This window comes from Tupaia chinensis, unplaced genomic scaffold (assembly GCF_000334495.1).
Source record: "Tupaia chinensis unplaced genomic scaffold, TupChi_1.0 Scaffold000605_1, whole genome shotgun sequence".
In the NCBI taxonomy this organism is placed as follows: domain Eukaryota; kingdom Metazoa; phylum Chordata; class Mammalia; order Scandentia; family Tupaiidae; genus Tupaia; species Tupaia belangeri.
In genome coordinates this window covers 3,430,618-3,452,271 of record NW_006160123.1, presented here as the reverse complement: position 1 = coordinate 3,452,271, position 21,654 = coordinate 3,430,618, and the positions used below count along the sequence as shown (strand labels likewise).

Sequence of the window (21,654 nt, the reverse complement as noted above, 5' to 3'; positions counted from 1 at the left end):
TTTCCCTTTGTGTTTGTCATTTTGGTTAATTACTGGAAGATGGTGGTTTCGGCCAAAAGGAGGGATATTTTTGCTATAGGGCACTTGTGCTCACCAAAGAGACAGAGAGACAGAAAGCAAGAAATCACCCCCCAGGGGGAATGGCCATGCCACAACCCCTTCTCCTCCATTTTCCTCTTGGGATTTTGAGCATGCATGCATGTGCATCCAACATGAATGTTAAGCTGCAGGGTCTGGGACTTGAACTGCGGTTGACTATGTGGGAGTCCAACGATGTAACTATTATGCTATCTGCTAGTCTCCAGCTTCTTTCTCTCTTTTTTAAAAATAATTATTTTATTGGACTTTATTTACTTAGTTTAATTTTTTAAATTTTTTTAATTTTTTTTCTTTTTTTTGGAGAGGTTTTTGCTATAGGGCGCATGCGCTCGCCAGACAGACAGAGAGAGACAGAGAGACAGAAAGCAAGAAATCACCCCCCAGGGAGGATGGCCATGCTGCAATCCTTTCTCCTCCATTCTCCTCTTGGGATCTTGGGCACGCACGCACACGTGCCCCGTGTGAGTTTAAGCCACCGGGTCCGGGACTCAAACTGCGGTCGACTACGTGGGAGTCCAGCGACATAGCCATTACGCTAACTACTGGTCCCTTTACTTAGTTTAATTTGACAAGAGAAGGAGAGAGAGAGAGAGAGAAAGCTGCCAGATCCGGAACTCGAACCACTGTCAGCCATGTGGGAATCCAGTGCCCTTAACCACATACCACCTGCTAGCCCTGCTTTTTTCTGTTTTTAATTGCTAGAGTGAAAGAGAGAGAGAAAGCATCTCTCAGTGGGGTATGGTTACGCTGCAATCCCTTCTCCTCCATTTCTCCATCTTGTCAGGATTTGGAGCACAAATTGACGTGTACCTAGCATGCCTTTTAAGCTAGTGGGGCCAGGTTTGGACTGTAGTCAACCATGAGAGCTCTGGCTCCCAAAGCACAGTACTTAACCTCTGTGCCACAGAGCCAGCCCAGAGCAAGTAGGGTTTAATGGACTTGCAAGGAGTGCTAGAGCCTAAGGCCTGGGTGGGGAATCTCACTGAAGGGTTGTAGACAGACAGGAAAACATGATAGATATACTCCAGCTGCTACACAACTTGTGTTGTTACATTCACTAGTTTATGCCAAGTCCTCCTTATCCTTCAGGTTCATCATCTCTAGGAAATTATCCCTGACTCCCTTCCCTTCCCTAGCACTGGAAGGTTGGAAGCTCCTCCTGTGTGCTTCTGTGGCTCCTAGTACTTATTTACCTCTGGCAGTGGCAAGGATATATTGAAATTGCCTATCTATTTACATGCTTCCTCACGAGCCTGATGTTCCTAGAGAACAGGGACTGTGTCTAGTTCATTGCTTACATTTTCTTTTTTTAAGAGTTATTTTAATTTTATTTATTTTATTTTATTTTGACCAGAGACAGAGAGAGAGTGAGAAAGCAAGTCACCAGGCCCAGGACTTGAACTGCGGTCGACCATGTGGGAGTCCAACATCCTTAACCAGCACACCACCTGTCGGTCCTGTTGTTTACATCTTCTATGTCCCCACCCATTTTTGGCATGCTGAGATATTGAGACTAAGCCTCTGTCTCATCCTCTTTCAAGCATACATGTTTAAAAGCTTAATCCTGACTTTCCTCACAATTGGTGAGTACAGTTGAAGCCTGCATCACCACCACACTCCATGCTGGCTGCCTAGTCACAGTGCAGCCTAAGAACTCAAGTTCCAAACATGACCACAGAGCACCTTCAGTCATACATTTTGGGTTTTATTTAACCTACCTCATTTTTTTTTTCCCCAAGTGGAGAAAGCAAAGGGTTCTATGTTATGCCACAGTTTATGGGGCGTCTAATTGGACTACAAGAGCAAAAGAACAAATGCTCCATTTCCAGCATAGCTTATAGGAAGTGGTCAAAATTGAGAAGTTGTGGACATGAACCCTTGGGAAAGGAAATGAAGCTCCAGGCCAGTACTGGTGTAAGGTAAGAGATAAAGAGAGCCAGAAAGAGAATCCTCTGATATATCAACTGTGGGAGGCTGCACACCAGCGAAATCGCCCTTAGGTTTGGTTTCTCAATCCGGGACTATCACAGGGAGGAGCCGGTCTCTCCTGAAGTCCCTCCTTCTGTCTCCTCCTGTAGCCAACACGATCTGATTAATACTTCATCAGATAAGCAGAAGCCCCTTGGAGAAAGATGAGAGTCTGCCACATCCTCGTGGCCACGGTAATATACTGTACAAGTACACGTGATCGGCACTTCTACGACTGCGCCCTGGAACGAGGCCTGGTCTTGAGTCAGACCGCTGTGAGGCATGAGGGGTGCCCTGCCTTTGCTTCTAGAGCCCATTAGGATTTGTGCTATGGTAGGAGAGATGACATAGAAAATGACAACAAAAAAAGGCACAAAATAGTCAAAACGTGGGAGTCCACCAGGTTACCCAGTCACATATAACTCTCCTTTTTTTTGCTTTGTTTGAGAGTCATCATGCAAAGGTGCCTAAAAAACAAAACTGGCCAGACTCCTCAAGCCTGGCCTGGATTGTAGCAGAAACACATGGGCAAAGCCATCATCACACTAGAGTGATTTCCCCATCCTCGATCTTCTCGGCTGGTCTTCGGTGGTTCTGCGTGAGTGGAGGGGGTGCTGCCCGGACAGGCCCAGTTTGCCATAGGAGGTCTCATGTGTATGCCGTGATGGCTGGGAGAATCCTGGCGATTCGCCGTGGAGGCTGTTTTCGTTGGCTGATGGAGACCGGGGAAAGTACTGGGAGCTTTTCTTGTCGGGGCTGGGGTATGGGCTGCTGGGAGGCTGGTCCTAGAGCGGCAGTGGAGGCAGGGAGGTGTGTGGCTTCCAGGAAGGCGAGACCTGGATCTCTTTCGCCCATGGAGTGTCGTCATTTTCTGAGGCTGAAAGTTCCTCCACTAGCACCGATGGGAAAACTCCAATTGCCCATTGAATTCGCCTTCCCAGAAGCCGTCTTCATCCTGGTTTTCTTTGTTCAAGATTCGGATGATCGCTTCCTCCGGAAAAGATAAGTCATCATCAGTCTGGCCCTCATAATCATAAAGTGCTTTCACAAAACAGACACTGGCATCTCCACTGAGGCTGCCCGAGACGAGTTCTGACTCCGTGGAATTGCTGGATGCGTGTGAGCGGCTGTCCAGAGCCGCCAAGGACTGCAGCACACTCAGCAGGGCTGTTCAAGGTGGGGAACTGCAGGTACTTTTCTGGCACATAACCCACTTGGCCAACTTTATTTCGAGCCTTTACCCAGTCTTCCATATCTCCATCTTCAATCACTTCTAACACCTCATGTTCCTCAATGGTCAACTCATCTGGTTGAGAAGCCTTATAGGAATAAACAACTTTGCAGGTGAGTGGATAATTTCTTAAGATACCAGAAGGGCTGGAACTGCTATCATCGAAAACATCCATGTTGTCTTCAAATTCTTCTCCTTCTTCTCTTTCAGTATCTGCATTCAGCGAGTGTAAAGTGTCGTTACTGGAAGTGGCCAATCAGAGCATGGTTTTGAACGTGAGGTTTTGAAGGGGAGCTAATCATGGCCTTTGGCATTGTGTAATTGTTTGCTGAGAAACCGAAACCTAAGGGCAATATTCGCTGCTGCGCAGCCTCCCACAATCAACCACACCTCCCATAATTCAGGAAGGCTTTCCGGATGCAGAGGACTTGAAAGTAAAGAGTATCCAGAATTTCCTATGGGGAAGCACACTCTCCCTTCCCTTAGTCCCAAGGTGAACACACAATTTGAGTCTGAGCAATCAGCACTCTGGAATCCACTAGCCCCCGTGACTATTTAGGAAGAAGGGGCCAAATAGGGTGACTCCTGAATCTGAACTTGAACCTGAATCAAGTCTGATACTTTTTTACCCAATTTAGAATGACATTGAACTAACAGAAGATAAGAGTGAGAAATGGAAAGAGGCCCAGTCAACATAAGTCTTGGGTCAAATGTCGCCTGAAGTTGTATATATATATATATATGTGTGTGTGTGTGTGTGCGTGTGTGTGTGTGTGTGCGTGTGTGTGTGTGTGTGCGTGTGTGTGTGTGTGTGCGTGTGTGTGTGTGTGTGTGTGTGTCAGAAATTCTGTGAGTTGTCCAGTTTGAGTTGGATTTCTATTCCATTGCAATCAAGAGTTCTATGATACAGACAGAGGAGTTTACATAGCATGAACAAAGAGAAAGCTGGAAACCAAGAACCGGGGAGTAGTGAACACCTACTCCCAGCTCCGACTCTGGGAACTGCCATCTTTCCCACTATTCCCACAGTCAGAGAGGGGAAACTCCCATGTACCTGGGCTTGTTCAAAAGACCCTGTTCCCTTGGTCACAAGTGAGCCACCATAAAGTCTCCCTCTGGAAATTCGAATTGAGACTAAGAGTCCAGGGTCAGTCAAGGCTGTCTCCTGAAGGTAAAACCTTGAGAGGTCCGGCATGGCTGCATTTCTAACCTGTGGACCATGCAGAAGAAAGAAGCAAGGTGATATTACCACTCCTTCATAAGTGAGGAAAACTGAGGGCCAGAGAGATCTTGTGGTTTGCCTAGCATTGCACGTTTGGTACGATTTACAGAACTAGAATCAGCTTTTTGAATTCAAAGGTTGGGCAGAAAACAACTGAGTCAGAGCAGCCTAAGAACTCTGGATGGCGTGACAACTGGGGCAGATAGCAGAGGGTGATCATAGCATGGCCAACCTCCCCAGAAAAATCAGGCCAAGCGCAAGCACTAAGACATTTGAGCCTTTGGGAAGAAGGGGTAAAATAGGATGACTCCTGAATCTGAACTTGAACCTGGATCAAGTCTGATACTCTTACCCATTTAGTCCTAGTCACCCTATACTCAAAAATATCAGAAAGATTCTGGTGCCTAAGGCGTCACTCGCTCGGCTCAGAGATTCGCCTTAGGGCCAGGACACCGAGAGCCCTTGCAGAGAATTCACCTGACCCAAACCCTTGGCACCTGGGCGGACCAGAAACTACAGCTCCCATGGTGCACCGTGACAGCGAGGACTAAACCCCAGGTAAACTACAAGCCCCAGAATGCCTCGGGAGCGAGTGCGGAGGAACGGAGGGGCGTAGCCACGTCGGCCGCGCGGGACCGTTAAATTTGAAACTTGGCGGCTAGGGATGCGGACTTGAGGAAGCTGGTTTATGAGGCCGTCGGGTGTGTGCTTTTTGTCCCCGAGCAGCCGTTGGTTGCTTCGGTACCTCGAAGGGTAGGGGGCGGGCGGACTCCCAGACGGTCTGCGGCCCTGAAGAAAGGCCCGCGACAGGACCAAGGCCTGAGCCGGGAATGCAGGATGGCGGCTCCGCGGAAGGAAGAGGGTGCGCTGAGGTAAGGAGGGGAAAAGAGCTGCTGGGCTGGGCCTGCGAGACCCGGGGGTTTCTGCAAGTGACAGAGGCTTCGCTTAGAGCAGTCCAGGAGAGGACTGGCACGGTGGTGAGAGCAGGCCACACCTGAGCCTCCTTTCTGGTGGAATCGGACTCGGTGCGGGGAGGGCACGTGACAATCCTGCTGCGTGGAGCTTGAAAGCAAAGGAGGCTGTGCGACCCGGCAGTGTGGTCTGTGTTAGCATCTCAGCGCAGCCGCTCGCTAGTTTAACCTTGCACGAGTCTTCTGTATGCCAAATATTGATGTATACGGTAAACGCTACCTTACGGGGTTCAAAAAGTATTTGTAAAGTAACTGTTAACCAAGTAAGTGCAAAACAGTGGGTGCTATTCTTGGGACCGACAGGTGGCGTGGTGAGTAAGGCGCTGAACACTCCACATGGTCGACCATGGTTGGAGTCGCGTGGACCTGGTGGCTTGCTTTCTCACTTTTCCTCTTTCTCTCTCTGGTCAAGTTAAAATAAATGAATTAGTAAAATAATTCTTTTTTTAAAAATGGTAGGTGCTCGGACCAGTAGTTAGTGTAATGGCTATGTGGCGGGACTCCCATGTAGTCCACCGCCGGTGGCTTAAAACTCACACCGGCCTGTGTGCCTGTGTGCCCAAGATCCTGAAAGGAGAACAGAGGAAAAGGGATTGCGGCATGGCCATCCCCCCTGGGGGGTGATTGCTCGCTTTCTGTCTCTCTGTCTCTGTCTTTCTGGGGAGCATTCCCGCCCTATAGCAAAAACCTCTCCCCCAAAAAATGGTAGGTACTACTCTTAAGCTTATAGTGTAGCGAGCGCTAGTGGTTAAGGCGCTGGACTCCCACATGGTGAACATAGTTCTAATCCCGTACCTGGTGGCTTGAAACTCCTGCAGGGTGTGTGTGTGTGTGTGTGTGTGTGTGTGTGTGCGCGCGCGTGCGCATGCCCAAAATTACAAGAAGACAATGGAAAGGCCATACCCCTCTGCTGCTATGGTTTCTCACTTTCTGTTTCTGGAGAGTCCACATGCTCTATAACAAAAACCTCTCTCTTAAAAAATAATTTAAAATATAGTGTAGCGATCTAAAAAGTACTTCTCTGCATGTTTGCTACAGTTCTTTTTAAAATTTCTTTAAAGAATTATTTTATTCAGCTTTATTTATTATTATTATCATTCTTTTAATCCAACTAGAGAAAGACAGAGAAGGAGGGAAAGTGACAAAGCAAGTCACCAGGTCCAGGACTTGAACCAGAGTCGGCCATGTGGGAGTCCAGCATCCCTAACCACTATGCCATCTACCAGTGCCAGCTACATTTCTTTATGTACAAAAATATATATTGCTGTTCTTCTAGGTTAGACTTCTAGATGTATTTTTTTAGGGAGCCCAGAATACCTAGGTAAATGCCCCGTCACAAGCTCTTTTATCCATGCAACAGATATTTATCAACCACCTATTACTGTCGGCTGGGTGCAGCAAATGAACAAGACATAAAAATCCCAACCCTCATGAAGCTTAAGTTCTAGGGTGCCATGAAGTTATTGGAGACAAACAATAAGCAAGACAAACTAAGAGATGAGGGGAGTGTTGAGGGGTGGTGCCATTTTAGATGAGGGTTTAGAGGAAGTGTTGTTTGGGTCAAAACTTGAAGGAAACTCAAGAGCTAGTCATGCATATATCTCAGTGAAGTACAAAGGCTTGGGGTGTGGGTTGGTGGAGGAAGCTGACCTGACTTGTCCAAGGCCAATGTCACTGGATTAGAATGAACTAGGAAAAGTGAAGATGCAGGAATTGGAAGGACTTAGATTTTATTCTTTTTTTTTTTTTTTTTTTGAGAGTCTGTTGCTATAGGGCTCTTGCGCTCACCAGAAAGACAGAGAGAGACAGACTGAAAGCCAGAAATCACCCCCCAGGGGGGATGGCCATGCTGCAATCCCTTCTCCTCCATTCTCCTCTCAGGATCTTGGGCATGCATGCACACTTGCCCAGCGTGAGTTTAAGCCACCGGTCCAGGACTCAAATTCCGGTCGACTACATGGGAGTCCAGCGACATAGCCATTATGCCAACTGCTGGTCCCAACTTTATTTATCATTTTTTAAAAATTTTATTTATTCATTCGTTTTGTTTTTGTTTTTGTTTTTTGTTTTTTTGTTTTTTTGTTTTTTTTTTTTGACCAGAGAAAGACACACATAGAGAGAGAGAAAGAGAGAGGGAAAGTGAGAAAGGAAGCCACCAGGTCCTGGACTTGAACCATGGTCAGCCATGTGGAAGTGTCCAGCGCTTTAACCACCACGCCACCTGCTGGTCCCCCTTTATTTATCATTATTAAAAAATATATATATTTCCAGAGATGGGCCAGCAGTGGCAGGGGGGTTAAAGGTGCTGTGGCCGACTGTTGTTCAAGTCCTGGACCTGGTGGCTTGCTTTCTCACTCCCCCTACCTCCCTTGTTCTGTCCTCTGATCAAATTAAAATGAGTAAATAAATAAAGTCAAATAAAATATTTTTTTCCCCCAGAGAGAAAGAGCAAGAGGGGAAGATAGAAAGCAAGCCTTCAGGTCCAGAACTAGAGACAGTCGGCCATGTAGGAGTCCGGGGCTCTTAACTACTGTGCCACCTGCTGATCCCAGTATAATCACTATTATCACAACAAGGAAAGGCCAGATGAATTCAGTAAACACTTTTTCAGTGTTTACTAGTGTTATATCTTGAACTAGACTGGGGATACAAAAATAAATGTCATGGCCTTCTCATTTCAGGGTTCACAAAATAGTTAAAAAGGATGAATGGGGGCCAGCAGTGGTATGGTGGTTAAGGTGCTAAATTCCCACATGGCCAACCGTGATTCGAGTCCTGGATCTGGCGGCTTGAAAATCACACTGGGTGCTTGTGTGTACATGCCTAAAAACCCAGGAGGAAAATGGAAGAGAAGGGATTGCAGTTTGACCATCCCTCTAAAGAGTAATTTTTTTTTCACTTCCCCCCTCTTCTCTCTCCAGTGAGCACATGAGCCCTATGGTAAAAATCTTTAAAAAAAGGAAAAAAAAAAGAAAAAAAAAAAAAAAAAAAGGTGAGGGGCCAGCAAATGGTGGTTAAAGGCACTAGACTCCCACATGGCTGGCCACAGTTCGAGTCTCAGACCTGGTGACTTGCTTTCTCATTTTCTCTGTCTCTGTCTCTGTTTCTCTCTCTATAGAAAATTAAAACATAAATATAAATAAAATTAAATAATTTTAAAAAATGAGTGATTAGAACACAAGTTATTGTTTTTGTTTTGCTTTATTTCCAGAGCACATGCTCTGGCCAGAGAGAGAGAGAGAGAAAGCACACACCCGTGGGGGTATGGCATGTGCAGTACTATTTCTTCCATGCCTCTTCCCTGTCAGGATTTTGGGAAGACATGTGCTCTTGCTGAGCATGTTTTGTTTTTGTTTTTGTTTTTGTTTATTGAGAGGTTTTTGCTATAGGGCGCATGCACTCGCCAGAAAGAGAGACAGAAAGCAAGAAATCGCCCCCTGGGGGGATGGCCACGCCACAATCCCTTCTCTCGGGATCCTGGGCACACATGCACACGCACCCGGCGTGAGTTTAAGCCACTGGGTCCGGGACTCGAACCGCGGTCGACTACGTGGGAGTCCAGTGACACAGCCATTACGCTAACTGCTGGTCCTTCGCTGAGCATGTTTTACAAACTGCCAGGGCTGAGATCCAAACTGTGTTCGGCTATTTGGCATCTGACTCCCTTAACTGCTAAGGTACAGAGCCAGCCTCGTGACCCCTTTTTTTTTTTTTTTTTTTGAGAGGTTTTTACTATAGGATACGTGCGCTCACCAGATAGAGAGAGACAGAAAGCAAGAAATCACCCCCAGGGGGAATGGCCACACAACAATTCTTTCTCCTCCATTCTCCTCTCAGATTCTTGGGCACACACACACACATGCCTGGCATGAGTTTAAGCTACCAAGTCTGGGAATTGAATTGCAGTCGACTGCATAGGAGTCCAGCGACATAGCCATTACGCCAACTGCTGGTCCCCCTGAACCCAAATTATTAATCACTTAAAGTTATTTCTTGGGTCAGCAAAGTGGTATTGGTGGTAGAAGTTGCTAAATCCCACATGGCCAACTACATGGTTCAAATCCCAGACCCAGCGGCTTGAAAAACATGCTGCTGTTGTTCTGTGTGTGTGTGTGTGTGTGTGTGTGTGTGTGTGTGTGTGTACACGAGCCCCAAATCCCAAGGGGAGACTGAAGGAGAAGGATCGCAGGGAAGTCATCCCCCTCCAGAGGGTGTGGTGCTTTCCCACTTTCTCTCTCTGTTCTCCATGAGTACACACACCCTATAGTAATTTTTTTTTATAGAATTGTTTTATTTAACTTTATTTACATATATATTTTTTTAATTTTTGGAGAGGTTTTTGCTATAGGGTGCGTGTGCTTGCCAGACAGAGAGACAGACAGAAAGCAAGAAATCACCCCCCAGGGGGGATGGCTACGCCGCAATCCCTTCTCCTCCATTCTCCTCTTGGGATCTTGGGCACGCACGCACATGCGCCTGGCGTGAGTTTAAGCCACCGGGTCCGGGACTCGAACTGCGGTCGACTACGTGGGAGTCCAGCGACATAGCCATTATGCTAACTGCTGGTCCCATATACTTCTTAATTTGACCAGAGAGGGACTGAGGGAGAGAGAGAGAAAGTGAGAAAGCAAGCCGCCAGATCTGGGACATAAACCATGGTCAACCATGTAGGAGGAGTCCAGTGCCCTTAACTACCACGCCACCTGCCAGCCCCGCTATAGCAAATTATAAAAATTTCTTGAAGAGGGTTTTCAACTCTCATCTAAACTGAAGTCCACATTACTTTCACTCTACTTTGACAATTAGTGCCTATCTCTCTGTTTTTTTGTTTTTACTGTGCATATAGCAGGTGCACTTGCTAGAAAGAAAGTGACAAAACACCTCTCAGGGGAAATGGCCGTGATGCACTCTCTTCTCCATTTTCCTCTTAGGATTTTGGGCACACACAGATGTATGCTTAGCATATTTTTTCAAGCTGCCGGGTCTGAGTCTTGAACTGTGCTGTGGCCATGTGGGATGCAGCCGGCTTAACCACCATGCCACTGGCTATCTGCTCTCTTTGTATTAAGCCCTGAGATAATGTCTTAAGCAGAAGTAGATTTCTATCTTGCCACTGGCAAAGCTCTAAAGTATAGACTACATGCTTTATCATGGAGATTGCCCCCAAAACGTTTTGGAAATTCCCCCAACAGGCTTGGTAATGTTGGTTGGAAGGAGGCAATTGGAAGGAGGCAATTGCAAGGAATAAAATGAATTTTTGTCTGCTTCTGCTCAGGCTACCTGTAATGCACAAACTTCAGTATTGAATTATCGGTTGAAATGTGGTCTGAGCAACATTTTACTGATTTTTAAAAAGAATTATTTATTTAATTACATTTGTTGTTATTTTTTACTTTGACCAGGAAGAGAGAGAGAGAGAGAGAAAGAGAAAGTGAGAAAACAAGCCACCTGGTCTAGGATTTGAACCGTGGTTGGCTATGTGTGACTCCAGTGCCTTAACCACCACACCACCTGCTGGCCCCTACCACTTTGTTGATTTTAAGTTGTACTAGATGATACATTCAGTGGTAATCATAGAACCTTTGCCTTTTGTGTACTTTACTGAATTTATCACTTTTTTTCCTTTTTTTGCTTCCCGCCTTGAACTTTATTCTTAGAATACTGTCCATAGTACCTTTGCCACGTTCTCTTTTCCATTAGGTAATACTATGGCCATTAAACTTGGAAACTAGGCTTACATTTAGGACTGTGATATTACCGCTAGGGTGCTAGCCCACCCATTCAGCTCAAAAATCATGAGTAATCACCTCTCTCCACACATTTACAATAACCTAATGCTATAATAAGTCAATGTTGGTACGAGATTTACTTATGTTTCCCTCTTCACAGTGAGGCCATGTCCCTGGAGGGAGATGAATGGGAGCTGTGTAAAGAAAACGTACAACCCTTACGGCAGGGGCGGATCATGTCCACACTGCAGGGAGCACTGGCACAGCAAGAAGCTGCCTGTAACACTACTCTTCAGCAGCAGAAACGGTTTGTAGAATGGTTGGGACTCAACCTGTCATCATTCATCCCCAACTGCTGTGGTAATATGGGAATGGGTCCATGTGCGATGACATAAGGCACACTCTTTTTTTTTTTTTTTTTTAATTTTTATTATCATCATAATCTTCTTTATATTACATTGGATTACATATAACTTTACATTGACTTCCATTGCTTTTTCAAAAGGGAATGCCATGCATGTCAGTCAATACAGAGACATCAATCTCCCCGCTTTATCATTCAATGTCTTTTCCATGCATTTCCCACCTTCTCTGGATTTTGAGCATGCAAGTATCTTTCTCTATCCTCTTCTCTCTTTTTTTTTTATAGTTTATTTTTTATTATAATTTTTTTTTCCCATCGCAACACTCAAATGAATTTTCCATCCAATATATACTGTGCGTTGGCTCAATCAAGCACGTCAACATATATGTTCTCAGCAAATAATTTCCCAATTCTTGTGTCCTGCATACCTTGCCTTTTGTTTTACCATCCTAGATTCCCCATCCCCCTCCCTCTGTTATGACCCATCCTCCTCCCACATTGTCCCTGGCATCCACGATTGCCCTCCGTGCCTCCCCCCTCCCCAAATGATCTGTCAGTGAACTTAATTAGTCTAAATATATCCAATAGTTATCGCAGCTGACACATACCTATACATTAACTCAAGTCTGACTTTATAAGGCGCAATCTTCAAAAATTGTAGCCTGGAGATCTGTTCTCCACTTGCTTTCTTACAAACAGCTAACTGAAGATCTCAAATATAATTAAGAACAAGGGCTGTAGGATTTCATTTCACGGTGAAGCAGTCCAATTTTTTTATCAACAGAAAAACATTTTAAGGTGCCAGTGGTGACACGACAGAAAAGCAAGGGTCTGTTAGTATCTTCTACATAGGAAGGTTCTGGTTCGTATCTGGGGACTTTCCCAGACACATCCATAGATCATTGCCCACCCCATAGTCACAGAGATATTCTTGTAGTAGCTTCATTGTTCTCGATTTTACTGTAGGTGTATTATTCATCTTAAAATTATCCTGGTGTATGGTGTGAGGTTGGAGTTCTTTTTTTCCTATCTAGTTCTATTAATATCTCCATTTTTAGGCTAGCAGATGATGTAATGGTTACATCACTAGACTCCCACGTAGTTAGCAGTGGTTCAAGTCCTGGATCCGGCAGCTTGAAACTCACTTTAGGCGCATGTATGTGCATGCTTACCCAAAATCCCAAGAGGAGAATGGAGGAGAAGGGATTGCAGCGTGGCCATCCCCCCTGTGGGGGGTGGAGGGGGTGAGTTCTTGCTTCTGTCTTGCATCCTGTAACAAAAATCTCTCTCTTAAGAAACCAAAAACTGGGACCAGTAGTTAGCATAATGGCTATGTCGCTGAACTCCCACATAGTTGACTGGGGTCCGTGTCCCGCACCCGGTGGCTTAAAACTCACGCCGGGCGTGTGTGCGTGCGTGCCCAAGATCCCGAGGAGAATGGAGGAGAAGGGATTGTGGTGTGGCCACCCCCCCGGGGGGTGAGTTCTCACTTTCATTCTCTCTCTCTCTCTCTCTCTCTCTCTGGCGAGCGCATGCACCCTATAGCAAAAAATCTTTTGTTACATAAATGGACCCATTTATTGTAGGCTAGTGATATTCCAAATGTCTATGGAGCTTCTACTGGTCTTTCAGTTCCTTCAGTCTTCTGATGGCAGACTTCACCGTGACAGCTGACGTGGTGTCGTAGGTCCAGGCACCACCAGCTACCGTTTTCATGCAGGAACCAGAGTGCCAGATCCCCACAGCCCGTCTCTTCATCTTAATTTTGCCACAGAAGGAGCAAGTGTACTTGGCGTGCTGGCTGATTTCAATTTTCTTAACCATTTTCCTGAGGGAGACACCATAGCGGGTCCCATATTTACCGACGATGCCGACCTTCTTGGTGTGTTTAGCCATATTGCTGCCAACTAGGTCCGAGCCCAGAGAGCTGAAAACCTAAAAATGAGATTTTACTTTCTTTCTACATGGAATTGCTTTGGGACCCTGGTCAAAAATCATTTGACCACATCCATGTAGGTTATTTCTAGACCTGGTTTTGTTCCACTGATCTTTCTTTCCTTTCCTTTTCTTTTCTTTTCTTTCCTTTTCTCTTCTTTTCTTCCTTCCCTTCTTCCTTTCTTCCTTTATTTATTTTAAGAATTGTTTAATTTTATTCATCCCTTCTCTATTTCTCTCTTTGGGGATTTTGGGCATGCATGCACATGCATATGGCATGTTTTACAAGCTGCTGGGTCCAGAACTTGAACTGCACATTCAGCCGCACGGGGTCCAACTGCCTTAACCACAGCACCACCACTGGCCCTAAACTTAAATTTAAAGCATGTCCTTCTCACTTCTCCAGATCTCTCCATTTGTTCTCTATACTGACTTTATGTTATAGCTTAGGATCCACTGAATTTTCTCTGGATCAACTCCTAACTTCTCAGTTTTTTTATTTGTTTAGCTTGCTATAGGGTGTGTGTACTCAATGGGGAGAGAGAGAGAGAGAAGCAAAGTGATAAATCACCCTCCGTAGGTGATGGCCATATGTCCCGGCCCGCAGGATAGTCGAACTGGTTTCCTGAGGGAAGGAGTGAGAGACAGGACGAATGGTGCTCTGTCACAGCATGGAGACGACGCAGTGTCTCTTCAGGGTCATCTCTTTATTGTGAGCAGCACAGAGACGACACAGTGTTACAACTCTTCAGGTTCATCCAGAGACAACATGGTGTCACAGCTCAGGGTCGTCCGGAGATGACGCGGTGTCACAGCTCTTCAGGGTCCTCTGGCGATTATGGGCCAGGGATTGTGGTTATATACATGTTGGTGGGCCGTGATTGGTTGAATGAAGGATAGTAAAAGGGGGGTTGGCTCTTCTTTTCTTCCTTCCCTTCTTCCTTTCTTCCTTTATTTATTTTAAGAATTGTTTAATTTTATTCATCCCTTCTCTATTTCTCTCTTTGGGGATTTTGGGCATGCATGCACATGCATATGGCATGTTTTACAAGCTGCTGGGTCCAGAACTTGAACTGCACATTCAGCCGCACGGGGTCCAACTGCCTTAACCACAGCACCACCACTGGCCCTAAACTTAAATTTAAAGCATGTCCTTCTCACTTCTCCAGATCTCTCCATTTGTTCTCTATACTGACTTTATGTTATAGCTTAGGATCCACTGAATTTTCTCTGGATCAACTCCTAACTTCTCAGTTTTTTTATTTGTTTAGCTTGCTATAGGGTGTGTGTACTCAATGGGGAGAGAGAGAGAGAGAAGCAAAGTGATAAATCACCCTCCGTAGGTGATGGCCATATGTCCCGGCCCGCAGGATAGTCGAACTGGTTTCCTGAGGGAAGGAGTGAGAGACAGGACGAATGGTGCTCTGTCACAGCATGGAGACGACGCAGTGTCTCTTCAGGGTCATCTCTTTATTGTGAGCAGCACAGAGACGACACAGTGTTACAACTCTTCAGGTTCATCCAGAGACAACATGGTGTCACAGCTCAGGGTCGTCCGGAGATGACGCGGTGTCACAGCTCTTCAGGGTCCTCTGGCGATTATGGGCCAGGGATTGTGGTTATATACATGTTGGTGGGCCGTGATTGGTTGAATGAAGGATAGTAAAAGGTGGGTTGTGATTGGTTGCTTTGTGGACCAATCATGAGGTGCCAGATATGCAAATCTGAGGGATTCTAAGCTCACTGATTTGCTATGGGAAGTGGCCAATCAGAGTATGGTTTTGAAGGTGAGGTTTTTGAAGGGGAGCCAATTGTGGCCTTTGTAATTGTTTGCTCTCTGAGCCCAAGATGGCAATAGTAAGAAACTCATGATAATGGCCTATTGGTGCGCAGCCTCCCACAGCCATACTACTGTCCTTTCTCCTCTTAGACTTTTTGGGCACGTTGACATACACATCTGGTGTGATTTTCAAACTACTGAGTCTGGGTCTGAAACCACTGAATTGATCAGGTTGGATCTCTACCTGCTGGCCCTGCCTTCACAGTTTTATTGAATCTTAGTTTCCATCTCTTAGAAAACTCACTTTTTCTTTTCTTTGTCTTTCATTTCTTATGGTTGCTTCAGAGTCCCATCATTATCTCTTTTTTTTAGTGTTTTTTTTTTGTTTGTTTTGTTTTGTTTTGTTTTTTTGCTATAGGGTGCATGAGCTTGCCAGAAAGACAGAGACAGAGAAACAGAATGCAAGAAATCACTCCCCACCCCCCAGGGGGGATGGCCACACTGCAGCCCTTCTCCATTCTCCTCTCTGGATCTTGGGTACGCACACACGAACACGTGCCCGGTGTGAGTTTAAGCCATCACGTCTGGGACTCAAACCGCGGTTGACTACATGGGAGTCCAGCGACAGAACCATTATGCCAACTACTGATCCCGATAACTGGTTAATCTTAACTTAGTTTTAGCCCCCTACCTTCCCCAGCAATTTTTAAAAATTGCTAGAGGGCACATATGCTCACTAGAGGACGACAGAGAGAGAAAGAGAAAGAAAGCACTGTGCAAGGGTACATAAGCATTCTAAATCCTTCTCTTTTGTTTTTTTTTAAATAGTTAATACTTTTGTTTAACTTTATTTCTATTTATTTATTTATTTTTTGGAGAGGTTTTTGCTATAGGGCGCGTGCGCTTGCCAGAAAGACAGAGAGAGACAGAGAGACAGAAAGCGAGAAATCACCCCCAGGGGGGATGGTCACACCGCAGTCCCTTGTCCTCCATTCTCCTCTTGGGATCTTGGACACGCACGCACATGCGTCTGGCATGAGTTTAAGCCACCAGGTCCGAGACTTGAACCAGGGTCGACTACGTGGGAGTCCAGCAACATAGACATTACGCTAACTGCTGGTCCCGTAAGTTTATTTATTTATTTAAATTTGACCAGAGAGAGAAAAAGTGAAAAAGCAAGAAAGCAAGCTGCCAGGTCCGGGACTTGAATTGTGCTCGGCCATGTGGGAGGCCAGTGTCCTTAACCATCATACCTCCTGCTGGCCCTCTAATTCCTTCTTTATTTTCCATTCTGTCTGGACTTAGGACACACAGGCACATGTATTTTTTTTTTGTTTGTTTTGTTTTGTTTTGTTTTTTTGCTATAGGGTGCATGAGCTTGCCAGAAAGACAGAGACAGAGAAACAGAATGCAAGAAATCACTCCCCACCCCCCAGGGGGGATGGCCACACTGCAGCCCTTCTCCATTCTCCTCTCTGGATCTTGGGTACGCACACACGAACACGTGCCCGGTGTGAGTTTAAGCCATCACGTCTGGGACTCAAACCGCGGTTGACTACATGGGAGTCCAGCGACAGAACCATTATGCCAACTACTGATCCCGATAACTGGTTAATCTTAACTTAGTTTTAGCCCCCTACCTTCCCCAGCAATTTTTAAAAATTGCTAGAGGGCACATATGCTCACTAGAGGACGACAGAGAGAGAAAGAGAAAGAAAGCACTGTGCAAGGGTACATAAGCATTCTAAATCCTTCTCTTTTGTTTTTTTTTAAATAGTTAATACTTTTGTTTAACTTTATTTCTATTTATTTATTTATTTTTTGGAGAGGTTTTTGCTATAGGGCGCGTGCGCTTGCCAGAAAGACAGAGAGAGACAGAGAGACAGAAAGCGAGAAATCACCCCCAGGGGGGATGGTCACACCGCAGTCCCTTGTCCTCCATTCTCCTCTTGGGATCTTGGACACGCACGCACATGCGTCTGGCATGAGTTTAAGCCACCAGGTCCGAGACTTGAACCAGGGTCGACTACGTGGGAGTCCAGCAACATAGACATTACGCTAACTGCTGGTCCCGTAAATTTATTTATTTATTTAAATTTGACCAGAGAGAGAAAAAGTGAAAAAGCAAGAAAGCAAGCTGCCAGGTCCGGGACTTGAATTGTGCTCGGCCATGTGGGAGGCCAGTGTCCTTAACCATCATACCTCCTGCTGGCCCTCTAATTCCTTCTTTATTTTCCATTCTGTCTGGACTTAGGACACACAGGCACATGTACCTGCATGCTTTTCAAGCTGGATTTTGGGCATGCACGCACACAAACACACCATGAGTTTCAAGTCACCAGGTCCAAGACTCAAACCATGGTCAGCCATGTGGGAGTCCAGTGCCTTAACCACACCACCCACTAGCTCCAGTTTCTCACTTTCTCTCTCACTCCAGTCTCTCATTTTCGAATCATGGTTGACCAATTGGTCCCTTAACCATCCGGGTCTTTTAACCTCTAGTTTGGGGAGGCCAACTTGCAACTTGTTTAAAGTTCTTTTACTATTAGACACTTGAGCTTTCCAGAGAGAGACAGAAAGAGAAAGTAAGAAATCGCTCCCCAGGGGATGGCCATGCTACAGTTCTGTCTCCTTTCTCCTCTTGGAACTTTGAGCATATACACAATATGCACGATGTGATCTTGAAACCACTGGGTCTGGAATTTGAACCATAGTTGACCATGTGGGAGTCTAGCACCTCAACTACCATGTCACCTGCTGGCTCCACTGAAAATATTTTTAAAAATTTTAATTTTTTAATTACATGATGAAGTGCATGCGCACACAGGGGAGAGGGAGAGGAGCATTCTCCACAGGGTCTGCTTATGCATACACCATGATCTCCTTCTTCTTCCAGTCCTTAAGCCTGTTGAGTCAAGGGTACTTGTGCGTGCATCTGCCATATTTCAGGCAGTCTGGGCTGGGATTTCAAACGGCAGTCACCATGTGGGATCCAGATACTCTTGAGAAGTGCCCCATGAAACTGGCCCTTTCTAGCTCTTTACAGTCATTTTTTTTTTTTTTTAAAGAATGATTTAAATCCATTTTTATTATTTTTTAATTTGACCAGAGAGAGAGAGAAAAAGAAAGGAAAAGTGAGAAAGCAAGCCTCCAGGTCTGGACTCGAAACGTGGTTGGCCGTGTGGGAATCCAGCACCTTTAACCGCTATGCCACCTGCTGGCCCCATTTCTTCTTTTAGAAATTTTTTGCTGTAGGGCACATGCACTCACCAGAAAGAGAGAGAGACAGGAAGTGAGAAGTCATCCCTCAGGGGTGATAGCCACGCCACAAATCCCTTTTCCTCCATTCTCCTCTTAGGATCTTGGGCATGCACTCACACGTGCCTGGTGTGAATTTAAGCCACCAGGTCCAGGACTTGAAGCACAGTTGACTATATGTGAGTCCAGCAACGTAGCCATTAGACCATTTGCTGGTCCACCAATTTTTTTTTAAAGAATTACTTATTTTATTCATTATCATTATTTTTTATTTTGACCAGAAAGAGAGAAAGTGGAAAGGCAAGTCACCAGGTCTGATATTTGAACCGTGGTTGACCATGTGAGTCCAGTGCCTCAACCACAATGCCACCTGCCGACCCCTCTTTATAGTCATTTCTTTGGATTATTCCCCAAATTATTTATGATACTATTCTCTGACTAATGTTACTGTGGAATTCTTTTTAACTTTAAAGATTTTTTCTTTCTTTTTAAAAAATTTTTATTTATTTATTTTTTGGAGAGGCTTTTACTGTAGGGTGTGTGCACTCGCCAGAAAGGCAGAGAGAGACAGAAAGCATCCCCCCCTGCGGGGGATGGCCATGCTACAGTCCCTTCTCCTCCATTCTCCTCTTGGGATCTTGGGCACGCACGCACACATGCCTGGCGTGAGTTTGAGCCACTGGGTCCGGGACTTGAACCACGGTTAACTACAGGGGAATCCAGTGACATAGCCATTACACCATCCGCTGGTCCCTTCTTTTTTTCTTTTTTTTTTTTATGGGTATCTTAGGTTTTCTTTTAAGTTATTTTTTTTCATGAGTTAGAGAGAGAGAGCATAGCATCCTCAGTTGGGTCCTGACCCCACAGTTCACCCCAGCCTCCAGTTATCCCTGGATCATGAGTATGCATGTGACCAGCATACCCATGGAGGTCTCTGGACAAGCCAAGAGCCTTTCCATGTGGGATTGCCTTGAGTACCGTGTTTTATTGCTGTGCCACTGTTTGACTCCCATTACCTCCCTTTGTAGTTCTGTGTGTTTATGTAGTTTGTTCAACATTCTCAAATGTATACATATATCTTTTTTTCAAATGTATATATTTTAAAAGCTGTTATTTATTGGGCGCTTACTATGTCTAAATACTTGTATTGAAGACTAGTTAACCTAGTAAGAAATTTTATTGCTATCTCTGTTTTATAGATGAGGAAACAGAAAACAGTTTAAGTGCCTGTCCAGTGTCACTTATTGTTGATAGGGCTGGATTTGAATCTAGGGAGTTTTATTCCAACTGCTGTGTAATGCTTTTCTATATGTTATTTTGAAATTTGTCTCTCTTTTTTTTTGAAAGATTTTTGCTATAGGGCATGTGCACTCGTCAGAAAGACCAGACAGAAAGCAAGAAATCACCCTCCGGGGGTGGCCATGCCACAATCCCTTCTCCATTCTCTTCTTGGGATCTTGGGCACATATGCACACGTGCCTGGCATGAGTTTAAGCCATCGGGTCTGGGACTGGAACCATAGTCGACTACATGGGAATCCAGCGATATAACCATTACACCAACTGCTGGTCCCTATCTGTCTGATTTCTGTATGTTTTGTTTCTCCTTTTACATTAAAGACAGATTCCTAATTTTATTTATTTATTTTATATGTGTGTGTGTGTGTGTGTGTGTGTGTGTGTATTTTTTTAACACGAGGTTTTTGCCCCAGAACTTGTATGCTCACCAGACTGAGAGAGTGAGACAGAGATAGTGAGAGGGAAAGTGAGAAATCACCCCCCAGGGGGTTAGCCACATTGCAGACCCTTCTCCATTTTCCTCCTAGAATCTTGGTCACACATGCACCCAGCATGAGTTTAAGCCAACGGGTCCGGGATTCAAACCATGGTCGACCATGTGGGAGTCTAGCGACCTAACTACTATGCCACCTACTGGTCCCTATTTCTATTTTCCTTTCTAACGAATCTTCTACCTCTAATGCAGTTATCTAAATTGTTAAATATTTAATAAACAAGTAAGAATGGAAATGATACTTGTTCATTAATGTCACTGTTGTATTAATATTTGCTAACATTTTCTACTTAAATTTTAGGGTATTTGAATCTGAAATTCGATTTTACACTGGAAATGATCCTCTAGATGTTTGGGATAGGTGAGTTTTTTGCTTTTGTTTTGTTTTGTTTAAATTTAACAAAGGCGACAGAAACGTTAGTGGATGATTCCCATGGCCCTGTTTCTTAGATTGGGGTATGTGGAGTGTTGTATCAGAATAGGAAGTGGTGTATTGGGGATATACATCCAGAATAATGAAAGTATGTCTTCCTGAAGTATTTAAGGTTGAAAAAAATTGGGGTTTATGACATGCAACTTTAAGCTACACCCTTTTACACTCATTCCCAGTATTTTCCAAAAGTACATGTTGCGTTTTAGAGAAGTTCAACAGGCTTAGGGTGTACCTTTGAGGACCTCTAAAGAAACATACTTTCAATATATTAGATATTTCTCCTTAAATCCAGAATGGATCTTGGAGCAAGGGTGAAAGTACATATTCAACTTAAAATAGGTTCTTTTTTTTTTTTTTTTTCCTATTTAGGTATATTAACTGGACAGAGCAGAACTATCCTCAAGGAGGAAAGGAGAGTAACATATCCACACTACTAGAAAGAGCTATAGAGGCACTACAAGGAGAAACGCGGTATTATAGCGACCCTCGATTTCTCAGTCTTTGGCTTAAATTGGTAAGTGTTTCTCAAGTGACATCTGAGTTTAAAATATTAAATCAAGAGATTTTCTCTAGGGAATCTGATATACCAAAAAAAGAAGGTAAAACCTAACTTGTTTAATAGATACTAAACACTCAGTAAGTACCAAATATTGTTAAATTAGTTCTTCTTTTTTTTTGTGTCTAAATTTATTTTTTACATTAATTCACTATACATCATTACAGCATACAAATGAATTTTCCATCCAAAATACACCGTGTATTGGCTCAATCAAGCACATCAACATACATGTTATCAGCAAATAATTTTCCAATTCTTATGTCTTGTATACTTTGTTTTTTGTTTTGCCATCCTTGATTCTCTATTCCTCACCT

General features: G+C 44.6%; 2 protein-coding genes across 2 annotated transcripts in view; one reads left to right on the top strand and one right to left on the bottom strand.

The window, feature by feature from the left end:
* Positions 1-5,115: 5,115 nt before the first annotated feature.
* The window catches only part of BUB1B (BUB1 mitotic checkpoint serine/threonine kinase B), a 68,007-nt gene continuing 51,468 nt past the window's right edge, over positions 5,116-21,654 (top strand). The window contains exons 1-4 of the mRNA XM_006158702.3: positions 5,116-5,392; positions 11,381-11,527; positions 20,650-20,709; positions 21,151-21,295. Coding sequence (XP_006158764.1) covers positions 5,358-5,392; positions 11,381-11,527; positions 20,650-20,709; positions 21,151-21,295 — 387 coding nt within the window. The 5' untranslated portion in view covers positions 5,116-5,357. The remainder of the gene's footprint in view (positions 5,393-11,380; positions 11,528-20,649; positions 20,710-21,150; positions 21,296-21,654) is intronic.
* On the bottom strand, positions 13,202-13,480 carry LOC106736010 (putative 60S ribosomal protein L37a). The gene has a single exon (XM_014591679.1). It carries the CDS (start codon positions 13,478-13,480, stop codon positions 13,202-13,204), a length of 279 nt encoding a protein of 92 aa, XP_014447165.1.

Excerpts from the sequence above, each read along its gene's own strand:
- LOC106736010 (XM_014591679.1), bottom strand. The coding sequence starts at position 13,480 with ATGGCTAAACACACCAAGAAGGTCGGCATCGTCGGTAAATATGGGACC.